This window comes from Schistocerca piceifrons, chromosome 7 (assembly GCF_021461385.2).
Source record: "Schistocerca piceifrons isolate TAMUIC-IGC-003096 chromosome 7, iqSchPice1.1, whole genome shotgun sequence".
NCBI lineage: Eukaryota > Metazoa > Arthropoda > Insecta > Orthoptera > Acrididae > Schistocerca > Schistocerca piceifrons.
In genome coordinates this window covers 355,335,652-355,349,755 of record NC_060144.1, presented here as the reverse complement: position 1 = coordinate 355,349,755, position 14,104 = coordinate 355,335,652, and the positions used below count along the sequence as shown (strand labels likewise).

The 14,104-nt window shown below is 38.5% G+C and overlaps 1 protein-coding gene across 1 annotated transcript in view; it reads right to left on the bottom strand.

Annotated features, from left to right (window-relative positions):
- Positions 1-14,104, bottom strand: part of LOC124804616 (probable E3 ubiquitin-protein ligase HERC1) — a 790,356-nt gene that overhangs the window by 263,265 nt on the left and 512,987 nt on the right. The window contains exon 46 of the mRNA XM_047264817.1: positions 10,005-10,176. Within this exon, the coding sequence (XP_047120773.1) occupies positions 10,005-10,176 (172 nt within the window). The remainder of the gene's footprint in view (positions 1-10,004; positions 10,177-14,104) is intronic.

The following is a 14,104-nucleotide window of genomic DNA, read 5'->3' as shown; positions in this document are numbered from 1 at the left end:
ACCTAAAGACTGGAAAATTGCACAAGTCACACCAATACCCAAAAAGGGAGTAATCCACTGAATTACAGGCTCATATCACTAACGTCGATTTGCAGTAGGGTTTTGGAACATACACTGTGTTCAAACATTGTGAATTACATAGAAGAAAATGATTTATTGTCACACAGTCAGCACAGATTCAGAAAACAATGTTATTGTGAAAGACAACTAGCTCTTTATACTCATGAAGTAATGAGTCCTATCGACATGGAGTGTCAAAGTGATTCCATATTTTTAGATTTCCAGAAGGCTTTTGACATCGTTCCTCAAACGTGTCTTCTAACCAAATTGCATGGATTTGAAATATCACCTCAGTTGTGTGACTGGATTCATGATTTCCTGTCAGAAAGTGACAGTTCGTAGTAATAGACAGAAAGTCATCGAGTAAAACAGAAGAAATATCCCACATTCCCCAAGGAAGTGTTATAGGCCCTATATTATTCCTGATCTATATTAACAACATAGGAGACAATCTGAGTAGCCCTATTAGATATTTTTTAGATGATGCTGTCATTTACCATCTTGTAAAGTCATCAGATGACCCAAATGAATTGCAAAATGATTTAGATATCTGTATGGCGCAAAAAGTGGCAATTGACACTGAATAAAGAAAAGTGTGAAGTTATTCACATGAGTACTAAAAGAAATCCGTTAAATTTCGACCATGCGACAAGTCACACAAACCTCAAGGCTGTGAATTCAACTAAATACTTAGGGATTACAATTACAAATAACCTAAATTGGAACGATCGCATAGATAGTGTTGTGGGTAGGGCAAACCAAAGACTGTGTTTCATTGGCAGAACACTTAGAACAGGTCTACTAAAGAGACTGCTTACACCACGCTTGTCCACCCTATTCTGGAGTATTGCTGTGCGGTGTGGGATCCATATCAGGTAGGACTGACAGATGACATCGAAAAAGTTCAAGGAATGGCAGTTTATTTTGTACAATCGCAAAATAGGGGAGACAGTGCCACAGACACGATACGTGAACTGGAGTGGCAATCATTAAAACAAAGGTGTTTTTTGTTGTGATGGGATCTTCTCATGAAATTCCAGTTGCCAGTTATCTCCTCTGATTGCAAAAACATTGTGTTGGCACCCACCTACACAGGGAGAAATGATCACCACGATAAAATAAGAGAAATCAGGGTTCACACAGAAAAATTTAAGTGCTCATTTTTCCTGCACACTGTTCAAGAGTGGAATGGTAGAGAGGCAGCTTGAAGGTGGTTCACTGAATCCTCTGCCAGGCACTTTATTGTGAATAGCAGAGTAATCACATAGACGTAGACACAGACATAGACTCTCAAATACTGGATAAAATAAAGTCTATGTATTGGTGCATCAAGGCACTTCTTTTTCACCTGCAGTCCCACTCTATTGATAGGTAGTTAGTTCTTACCCCCACAGCAATTCCTTCCAGACAGTAAGTGATATGTGTATCATGTTTGATAGAAATCAGTCAAGTGGTTTAGGAGGGGGTGTGAAACATGCATACATATGTACATCCATTACTAAAACATACTAGCTGACAAACTCAGCATTGCTCGACATTCATTTTGCCAATTTTCTATTAGAAATGAAAACAAAAAAATGAACAGTGTTTTTAGCACAAAATCGAAAAAAAAATCATTTCCATGTATTTGTGACAACACCTCTGAAATTTATAAACAGTCATAGAATGCAATATGCAATATGTAAAAATGTATCAGTACTATATCCAAATTAGCATTTCTGTACGCTGGGTGCACTTGCCTTGTGTGTCTGCAATGCAGTTTTGTAAACATATCTGTGGCAATGTCTCTTCGTAGTCTATAGATGATGACTATTTTTGCCTACAGCTGTTTGTGCTTCACACATGAAAGTTGTCAAAAACACTGCCAGGTGTCAGGGATTTCTGTTTAACTTGACTGTAGGAGTTCTGAATAGTAACAGAACAAATGTGTTGAAAATTTGAGCATGGTGCAGCACTTTATCAGGTACCTCCGTGTTTATGATGTCATATCTCTTTAACTATGTGTCGTACAACAATATATTTGTGTAGTTACATTCAGCAGCACATGTGGTTACTGTCTACAAAATGTGTTGTGCATAGAGTTAGTAGCAAAGAAGAAATAAATTTAAAATTCATGCACAATGCATCAATTTTTTACACATCCCAGTGTTTTTGATGTCATATCTCATAAACTTGTATGGTACCATGATACAGTCTCGTAGGAGCATTTAGCTTATGTGGATACTGCCTGCGAAATTTATTATGAACAGTGTTTGTAGCACAGAAGTAATAAAATTAAATGTCATACATGGTGCAGCAGTTTTTCATGCATTTCATTGTTTATGTCGTCATATCTCCTGAACTATGATACATATGTGGTTCTTACCCTGACAGTGATGGCTGTTGAAATTGGTCCAGTAGCTTAGGAGGAGATGAGCAAAAAAAAAAAAACACACACACACACACACACACACACACACACATATATATATATATATATATATATATATATATATATATATATATATATATATATATATATATATATATATATATATATATATATAACAAAGATGATGTGACTTACCAAATGAAAGTGCTGGCAGGTTGACAGACACACAAACAAACACAAACATACACACAAAATTCAAGCTTTCGCAACAAACTGTTGCCTCATCAGGAAAGAGGGAAGGAAAGGGAAAGACGAAAGGATGTGGGTTTTAAGGGAGAGGGTAAGGAGTCATTCCAATCCCGGGAGCGGAAAGACTTACCTTAGGGGGAAAAAAGGACGGGTATACACTCGCACACACACACATATCCATCCACACATATACAGACACAAGCAGACATATATATGATGTGTCTGTTAGGCTTCCCGTATATGTGTGGATGGATCTGCAGAGAAATAAATAAATTCATGTGGATAAAGATATAGAAGGGGCAGAGGAGAAGTAGGAAAACAGAACATAAGAAACAAACATTGTAAATGGCAGCAGTAAGAACTCTAAATGTGGTCAACATCTGCATTTCAGTATTGATTCTAGGAGAGAAGGGCATATGAGCCCAACTGACATTCGGATATCTGACATTCTATTCTAGTAAAAATTTTCTCAGCATTGACATTAACCTGTGTCAACCCACTAGTAGTAACACTTACGACAGACATGTCAATTTAAACTGCTAAACAAAATTTGCTGGCACAGTAAGAGAAACTACATACATAACTCAATCCTTGATTATGAAGCTTATTCCATCAGTTACAACATAACACTTGGAAGAGTGCATGCATACAGCACAAATTTTAAAGCAGGCTATCATAAGAATTCATGCTGCTCATGTGAGAGTTTAGCTATTGTATAATCTACCAAATGTAATCAAACACTGAGTGCAAGACAAAAGGCTATTTTTTATTCCTGGTTGTAATTTTCAGCGACTGTAGTATGTATGTTTTTCAGAACAAATTTCAGTCATCAGTTGCAAATATATTTTTTTATTAAGCTTTACCAGTTTTGACAAATTGATTTGTCATCTTCAGAAGCTTAGTATTGATTTAGCAGATGTCAATATCTTCTTCATAGAATCATAACGCCACAATGTCCAGAAATGTACATATTGCATGTAATTACTGTAAACACAGATTGACAATTTATAGTAAATGAATGACACCTATGTATTTAGTGCATTTCTGGAAATATCATGGCATTATCCTTCTTTGAAGAAGGTACTTACATCTGTAAACCACTATTAAGTTTCTGAAGATGACAAATTAATTTGTCAAAACCAGTAAAGCACAATAAAAAAATATATTTGCAACTGATGACTGAAATTTATTCTGGAGGGGTGGGGTGGGGTGGGTGTGGGGGATGGGGGGACCACAAAAGGCTATACTGAGACACAAATTAATAAGCTGCACTAAAAGAAATTCATAACGTATAGAAACAATGAAAAAAGTAAAGGTAAACACTCAGTACACAGTTCAGGTGTTGAATGGTCAAAGGGAACATAAACAATATTGAAACTGTTGTGAACCTTTCAGACAATGGAGGGCAATAGCTACAGTGAGAGGGAGGGTAGCAAGTGATCAGTGTAGGAATGTGACACCAGCCCACTCAGTCAACTAAAGTGTGGCACACAATGAAATGAAGGAACGAGTTGGGGGATGAGGGTGGAGGGGTGGGAAACTACAAGAAAACTAGACTGCAGAGAGAGAGAGAGAGAGAGAGAGAGAGAGAGAGAGAGAGAGAGAGAGACCAGTGTAAGAGCAGTATGCTAATGGATGGGTAGCAGGTAGAAAAGGATTTCTGGTCAGGTGAAAACAAAGTAATCAACACAAAATCAAATATCAGTAACGTAGGAATAGGACTGATAAGCAAATACGAAAACTACTAAAAACAGCACAGTGAACAAAGATAGCACCTAACACATTAGCAAAATTGTATAAGCCTGCTAGCACTGTAGAAAATGAAGAGAGACAAAGAATGTATGATGAAATAAAAGAAGTTATTGAATTTGTTAAAAGAGACAAAAATGTAATTGTTATGAGGGATTGGGATTTTGTAGTAGGAAATGGAAGACAAGGAAGAAAGAGTAGGCATACATAAATTCAAACATCCACTGCATGTGAGTAATATCAAAGAGAGCATTTGGTAATGATTGATTGAAAGACAAGAAGGGCTATGATAGAAGACAAATGGGTAGCTTTCGGAGATGAAAAAGTGAATGCAGCAGAGGACAAAATAGGCAAAAAGACAAGGCTCAACAGAAATCCTTGGTTAATGCTCGAGATACTGAACTTAAATGATGAAATGAAAAAATATAAAATTGCAGTAAATAAAGCTGTCAAATGGGAATGCAGCTGTATAAAAAATGGGAGTGACAGAAAGTGCAAAATGGGACAGATCGAACGGCTAGAGGAGGCGCATGCTTGACTGTGGAGAGACAGATGCTGCCTAGAGGAAAATTAAAGAAACCTTTGGCGAAAAGAATAACAGCTGTACAAATATTAAGAGTTTAAATGGCGAGCCAATAGCAAGCAATGAAAGGAAGTTTAAAGGTTGGAAAGAACATATCAAAGAGTCATACAAAGGAAATGAATTTGGTGGCAGTATAATGGAAAGGAAGTAGGAAGCAAATGAAGATGAGATATGAGGAATGATAATGCAAGAAGAATTCTGCAGAGCACTGAAAGACTTAAAGATAAAACAAAGCACATGGGATAGATGACTTTCCCTCAGAATTATTAAGATCTATGAATGAACATAGCATGACACAGCTTTTTCAACTGGTTTGTAAAATATATAACTGAGGCAAAGATTCTTAAACAAGAATTCAAATTCCAAAGGCAGCAGTTGCTGACAGGTGTGAATATTATTGAATCATCAGGTTAATAAGTCATGGTTGCATAACACATTAAGAATTCTTTATAGTAGAATGGAAAGACTGGTAGAAACCAACATAAATGAAAATCAGTTTAGGTTCAAGAGAAATGTGGGAACACAAGAGGGCAATACTGACCCTACGACTTACGTTAAAAGATAGACTGATGAAAGGCAAACTTACATTTATAGCAGTTAAAGATTTAGAGAAAAATTTTGACCACAATGCACTCTTTGAGATCAGGGATAAAATACAGGGAACAAGACTCCACCCACAGCTTGTATAGAAAACTGCCTTGCAGTTATAAGAGTCAATGGACATGAAAGGGAAAAGTGGTAGTTGAGATGGGAGTGAGACAGGGTTGCACGTGATCCTACACATTATTCAATCTATGTGGCATAAGTGGCAGGAGGTATCAGGGAAGGAGGAAGAACTCTGTGATCTGCTGATGACATTGTAGTTCTGTCAGATGGGAAAAGACTTGGAAGTCCAGTTTAATGGGACAGATTGAGCCTTGAAAAAATTTTGTAGGATGACTATCAACAAAACTAAAACAATGATAATGGAACATAATCAAATTAAGTCAGGTGAAGCACGGGGAATCACAATACAAAATGAGACACTGTAAGCAGTAGATGAGTTTTGCTATTTGGGCAACAAAATAACTGACAAAGGTCAAAGTAGAGGGGGATACAAAATACACTCTCGCAAAGGCAAGAAAAATGTTTCAGAAAAAGATAATTTTGTTGACATCAAATGTTGAGCTGTTTTCCTTCACTTCATACTGTGTCACACACAATTTGTGCTACTATAGATACTGATAAAAGCAAAAGTGAAACACTTCCTAGCTTTTGGGCCTAATAATTTCTCCCATGGGGAGGAAGGATGGATAGGTTCTAAAAGGTTAAAAAGAAAGAGCGAGTCAATCAGATTCTAGGACGAGAGGGACCTATGTGTAGTCAGCATCAGAGTAGACAAACTATCATAGATGGGTCAGTCGCATCCAAGGGGATGAGTGAGCTGCTCTTCCATTTTAACCATCTAGAACCTATCTATCTCTTCTCAGCAAGGAAGGTACTTTTTAGTTCCAAAAGCTAGGAAGTGTGTGTCTTTTATATGTGGCTATAAGCAGTAGTAAATGAAGGTAAGTATTGTTTAAGCTTTTTGTAGATATGAAGATGATTGTTAACAGACAAAACTGGTAATTTGTCCATTACAAAAGTGCACAATACCAATGTGTCTGAAAAATCAATGTGGGAAAAATGTGATTTTTTAGGGTGTCATATCTGGGGTTTTATTGATCACAGAGATAAGGAATCAAGTGTTTTGGATAGACCTCGACCTAACAATCATTTCTATACCTATTGGAAGAACGGGCATACTGCACCTATCCTACAGTATAGGGTCTAAATTTAAACATTACACACTTGCTCCAGCTCAGGCAAAGTGAGCAAATCAGTTGGTTCTTTTGCATCAGATGTGGTCTAGGGTGGGCCTTAGGTGGCTTTTAAAAGCACCATTTGTTCATAGGCAGTTGCACACTGGGTGCGGAACATGTCAGTTGTCGGGATGGCCATGTCTATAATTTTTATTCATTGCAAATAGTAGAAATTTTTACCATATTCTTAAGATGGTGTTCTTGGGCAACCTTGAAATTTTTATACCATTATCCATTACCAGAGGTTCCAAATTACTGTATTTAAGCAGGTAAAATATGTATGTAATATCTGATCTCAGGCATAAATGTAGTTTTAACTGATGTAGTGAACACATGGCAAGAGTTCTGTGGTCATCTCAAAGGTTCTGAAGTCACCAAACTATGTTTTCCATCACTTCACATCTATACACCCTGTCTTGACCTGGAAATTATTCAATTGTGTCACCTTGCAGTTTAAGTACCATATTAAACATTATGTTGTCATACAAAATTCTTTGCACTTGGAAATCAAGCATTGCATTTTTATTTTTTATTTTTATTTTTTTTTTTTAGGCATAGCCTGCATTTTTATGTGCAGTAGTGTTAAATGAACTTACTTTGGATGGTACATGATTTTGTAACTTTATATTATGTGTACTTATTAGTTATGTATGTTTTTCAAAGTATGTTAATGACTTGCAGTTTATAAACAAACAGGCAAAACTTTACTGATCTACAGAAGTTGTTTTATGTAAGCAGCACACCATGATTTAACAGGAAAAAGAAGGGAACCAGCTGAAAAAAGCTGCTGTCTGAGCACAAAAAAGATGAAAAGGTGAATATGCATCTCTTTAAAAGACTGTGAAAGGAAAGTGGGGAACCAGCTGCCTCAATCCTCGTTTTGCATTCCTCACCAAAAAACTTGTCATGTGGACATATTTGCACTTCTTTGTGCTGAAAGGGGGTAGCAGGGAGATACCGATGTGGGAGACAGAGGGAATGGTGCCAATGGGAGAGAAAGAGAGAGGAGAAATTGATGATGGGAGAGAGAAACTGGCAATGAAAGGAAAAGAAATGAAACAATAGTAATGGGAACCAAAGAGAGAGAGGAGATTGTGATGGTCAGAGAGAGATAGTGGCACTAAAAGAGAAAGAGAGATGGATGATGAATGTAGTAGCACTGGGAGCAAAAGAGATAAGAGATGGTGGAGAGGTGGATATATATATATATATATATGGTCACCTATATTACATCACTACTTTGACTGAAATAAATAACCAACTACAAATTTCAAACAGTAGCCGCATCTCTCCAAAGACATTATGTTTGCCACTATATCATTCTTTTACACTTACACTTAATTACTGTTGAAATGAGTATGCTAACGTTTGTACAGCTGCGCAAAACTAACCTTATAATTAGCTTTTACTTCTACAACAGCCTTTTTTACACACAAACATATTAAATTTTATGGTGCTTGCAGATGGGCATCTGCAGATATTTACATGGAGGAGGGGTGCAAGACTATATATATATATATATATATATATATATATATAATAGAGGGAAACATTCCACGTGGGAATGTCTGCTTGTGTCTGTATGTGTGGATGGATATGTGCGTGAGTGCGAGTGTATACCTGTCCTTTTTTCCCCCTAAGGTAAGTCTTTCCGCTCCCGGGATTGGAATGACTCCTTACCCTCTCCTTTAAAACCCACTTCCTTTCGTCTTCCCCTCTCCTTCCCTCTTTCCTGATGAGGCAACAATTTGTTGCGAAAGCTTGAATTTTGTGTGTATGTTTGTGTTTGTTTGTGGTCTATCGACCTGCCAGCGTTTTTGTTCGGTAAGTCACCTCATCTTTGTATTTATATATATATATATATATATATATATATATATATATATGAATATAATAGAGGGAAACATTCCACGTGGTAGATTCCACAGATATATATATATATATATATAGAGAGAGAGAGAGAGAGAGAGAGAGAGAGAGAGAGAGAGAGAGTCACCCATGTGTTGAACTTCACCAGTCTAGGGGTCAAAACCCTGAACAAAGCATCCCCAAGGACATGCATTGAGAGAAGACAATGATGGTTGAAGAAAAGTCACCCAGCTGTAAGCAAAAAAGAGAGAGACTGTGGCAATGAGTGAGAAAAAGACTGGGACAAAGATAATGGCAGTGGGACATAGAGTCAGTGAAACTGCCAGAGAAGTGAGAGAAAGGGATGAAGAAAATGACAGAGGGAGAGGCAGACGGGGGAAAGTGCCAATGGGAGAAATAGGAGACAATAGGACAGAGACACACAGACAGTGGCAGTGAAAGAGAGATGCCGATTGTGAAGGCTTCACTAGAAAGAGAGATTGGGTAAAAGGATTCAGAATGTTTGGTGTTAAAAAAACCATGAATACATATGCATACTAAAATTTTTGCTGAGGAAAGTTGAAAGAGGATTGGTTCCCCACTTTTCCGTCAGACTCTTTTAAAGAGGAGAATATCCACCTTTTTTGTGCTCAGGCAGGAGCATTTTTCAGATGGTCACCTATATTACATCACTACTTTGACTGAAATAAATAACCAACTACAAATTTCAAACAGTAGCTGCATCTCTCCAAAGACATTATGTTTGCCACTATATCATTCTTTTACACTTACACTTAATTACTGTTGAAATGAGTATGCTAACGTTTGTACAGCTGCGTAAAACTAACCTTATAATTAGCTTTTACTTCTAGAACAGCCTTTTTTACACGCAAACATATTAAATTTTATGGTGCTTGCAGATGGGCATCTGCAGATATTTACATGGAGGAGGGGTGCAAGACTCTAAAACTGCTATTTTTAAATATTTGCTATTAGTGAGAAGGTCTGTTTTGAGATGATTAATGTCACAAGAACAGAAGTGCACAGGTAACACAAAAGCTTACTATGTCACTTACATCCCAGAGAACAGATTGTTATCCACTCACTTTTAGAAGTGAGAATTCTGTAATGAATCAAAACTCTGTACTCCAATGCCCCCTCTTCGGACACCTATATGCTTGCATCAATGTTGCCAAAACCTGTACCTCAACAGTAATGGTTCAGTTTTTTCTTAAAATAAATTCCATAAAATATGAGTAAAACTAATTTACTTATAATCCCACTTCAGACTCTAAAGGCTTACCTGACAGATAGAAGGGCAAGTGCACTCATGACTGTGGATCGAGCAACTAGCACTTGAGCGGCCAGTGTTATGCGTTGTAGTGCAGTGATTCGATCCTGTGATGATGATAACTGAGATGCTTGTTTACCTAAATGCTTTTGGCTTGTATCAATTCTTCCCGATCTTGCTGAACCTGTTGAAGATGTTTAACGGTATTGAGTATGAACAGTGTAATTCACCTAATGCCTACATCAAAAGTTTACCACAGAGAAAGCTTCCACATATAGAAGGTAACAGAATAAGGAAAAATGATTATGCTATAGTATGATGTGATTGATTCATTAACTGAACTATACAAGAACACTATAAATATAAAAGACACAAAGAAGAGCAAAATAGTTCTTCACAGGTTGATTTCATAACTGTGGAGCATTACAGAAATGTTCATCCAACTCCAACCGTTAACATTACAAGTGAGGCACTGAGCATCACGAATAGTTTCTGGCACTACTTTCTGAGAAGAAGCAGGAAACACATTTCTCCCTACCATATATATCTCCTGAAATGACCATGACAGTAAAAACCCAAAGTACTACCTTTATAAGGTGCAATCAGTTTTTGCTCAAAGACCTTACAGTCCAGAATCAGAACGTTAGTCAGGCCAAATCACTGTGAGCATTGAAGCACTCATCCTGTCGACACCCCAGGTTGAAGAGCCACATTTGGTACAACACCATGTACTGCCGCCACAATATTTCAGTAACCAGCCTGATGCATATCCTCAGCTGAAAGGAATCTTTGATCCTTCACAGTCTTGTTTAAGGGACCCAAGGTGTGATAATCACATGGGGAGAGCTCAGGACTATAGGGTGAGTCCCTGAGTGTCTCCCACCTGATTTGGCACAACTTCTGTGTTACCACATTTGTAATATGGGGTTGTGTGTTACCATGAAGCAGCAACACCCCTTGGTGATGGTTTTTGACAGGCATGCTGCCTCATACACATTCTTTATTTTTTGAAGCATGTCTACTAGTATTTGTCCTTCAGCAGCTAAGAAAAGAATAACAGTATGTTGGTCCTGTTTGGACACATTTGTTGTTAATCACCATAGTTCATGTTTCTGAATGACACAAATGCCATCCTAATCTTTTGCCTACATGTTGGTGCTGACATACCCGCATCATAGTTCTACTACGTTGCATATACACTGCAGCAATGCCCTCAAATAGAAACTTTTTGATCTCCCCTTATATATGGTTGGTCATGGAGTATGCAGGGTGCATCTGAAATTAATGTAGAAAATGAGAGCGCTGGTAGAGTGGATCATAACAAGCATATTTCAGGTAGCAACCCATGTCTGCATCCCTTAGCGTATGGTGCTAGGTGCCACTGAACAGTGCCACACGCCACCCAGAGGAGTAAAGTTTTATAGTCTTTATTTGAAAACAGTTACAAAAAGAGCTCGAAACTATGCCCTCCTGCTTGAATGTACACCATGCAATGATGCTGGAGTGACTGTCACTCTCTTTCAAACAATCCTGGCAAAGTGGAAATTGCATCAGAGGCTGCCGTATTGCACCATAGCAGCTCTTCGTCAGTCTCAGTGGGTGTTTCATAGGCAACAGATCTCACGTGGTCCAGAAGGCAAAAATCATTGGGTGTCAAGTTGGGGAAGCATGCAGGCCATGTCACTGGCCCACTGTGCCTATCCAGTTCTCACCAAAGGTTCCATCCAATTGCATTCACATTGCATGTGGTAAAAGCACAGGTGCACCACAGTGTTGTTACCACGTTCGCTGTCGCATGTTGAGTGGAACATGTTCCAAAAACTCTGGCAGAATTTTTCGTAAAAAGTTCAAGTATCTGTATGAGTTCCAGTCGCTGGGGAAACATGTATGGACCGAACAGATTATCACCTACCAAGCCAGCCCAGATGTTGACAGTGAAGCAGTCTTGGTGACCATGAACAAAGGCAGCATGTGGATTTTCCAACACCCACATGTGTTGATTGTAGCTGTTGAACATACCGTCTCATGCCTCATCCATAAAAAGTATAAGGTTCAGAAAGTCCACTTGAATAGCACACCTTTTGCAAAAACCACTGGCAGAATCCAACTGATGTGGAAAATCATCTGGGTTAAGGGCGTGAACATTCTGAAGGTGGTTAGGGTGCAAATCACCTTCATGCCATGCATGCCAAATTGTGGAATGGCTTACACACACTTCCCATGCAACATGCCACAAGCTTGTTGTGGGTGTATTTTCTAGCAGTGCTAATGCCTCTTCTTCAAGCCCACTTGTATGCACTGTGCACTGGCAACCACGACCATCAAGCCTTCACACTCATAACACAAAATAAATACACTGGGTTTCGAAGTAGGGCTTAAATGCACATGTGCCATTACGAGAATGTGCCAGTGGAGAATTTACCTCAAGTGGATCTGTCTCTCGTAAGTATCTGTGCATCCGGCAGTGCATATGCATGGGTCTGGTAATAGACGATTTGGAAACTGCTGAATGTACAAACATTGGGTAGCATGAGCATTTCCATCTACCACCCTGTATGCGCAATGCATCTCTGCCCTTTCCTCCCAAGAACAGCGCTCTGTTCCCTGTCTGATCTACAAAGTAACAAACACAAGTGTGTCCCCGTATGATGACAAAATTATGCAGGGAAAACCAGACTCTGCACCATGCAGATGTGCTGCCCTCTATGCAACAGCTATTAAACAGACACTTGCACAGCCAAAAGCAATGTATTCATGTCCCAGTAAGAGGTGGAAAACCCATAGTGATGTCCTGCCTGGAATATCCGCAACTATGTCGACTACAGCATTTGCAAATAAAGGTCATAAAACTTCTTTATTACATTGATGTCACAAAGACATTGAAATCGTTGCCCTGCAGACTCACTACCACGATGGCTGAGATGGCAGGTTGTACCCCTAACCTCTTGGTGGTGCATGACATTGTTCAATGACACCCAGCACGATACGCTAAGGGATGCAAAGGGGGTTGCTTTGTTATGACCCTCTCTACTGGTCCACACATTTTCTACATTCATTTCAGACACAGCCTGTATATGTAGGTGTAGATATAATTCATACATGGTATACCTTCTCGGCACTGTACTGTGCACTGAACTAAAAGCATCACCAATAATCTGAACATAAGAGTTAAGGGATTGCAATGCCTAGTAATAGTTCATTCAACATTCCTACTTTAAAATTCATGTGACACACATTTTAGAAGTGAAAAATTAGTTGAATGATAAAGCTGGAGGGAAAAAAAATAGTTTATGCCCCTGTGTTAGTTACCCTCCTTCTGGATGGTGGGCAATTAACAGTCATGTTAAGTAGAATTATAGTGGAGGAAAGGGCCTGAGAGTTCTTTTGCTCTTTATTACCTTTCCCACAATTTAATTTAAAACAGGTTGGACCAGGAACTAAATGTTGAAGATAAGAAATTTGTAAGTATACACATTCTTGATTTTAAGGTTTTCTCAATTTCCCTTTCCTTACAGAACATTTAATAAACACTAACTGGCCATCTTCATAGACAAAAATGGAGAAGCTAAAGATGGTGGTGGTGGTGGTGGTGGTGGTGGTAGTGGTGGTGGCGGCGGTGGTGGTGTGGTGTGACATTTAACTTTTTGCCACAGATGTAACAACTGCATAAGTTATTAGGGGATTGAAGCAGTTACAGTGTCCGACAGCCAGTGGTACGTGTAAATGAGAAATACAGGTTTAGTTTTAGGTATAGGGAGGCAGTCTACATAATGAAAAATACAACCAGCATAGTAATAACAGTAAATAATAGGTTCAGGAGGGAGGAAAGGAAATGGCTCATAATGAGGTAGTGTGGACACATAGCTGTAAGAAGCACTTAATACCAGGCAGTGCTCTCAATCTGCTGCCATAGTTTTGGCACTTGTCAATCGCTACAGCAAAAATAATTTACTTCCATACTAAAACAAAATCTACTTTATTGTGCTAAAGGCCATTTGACATTTCCTTCTGTCTTGATCCTTTGTTTTCTTTTGGGCATTAGAGTCTACTATTGCTCATAAACTCTTATGAAGACTCTAAATGCATTTGCTGATTGTAGCAGCTGAATCAAA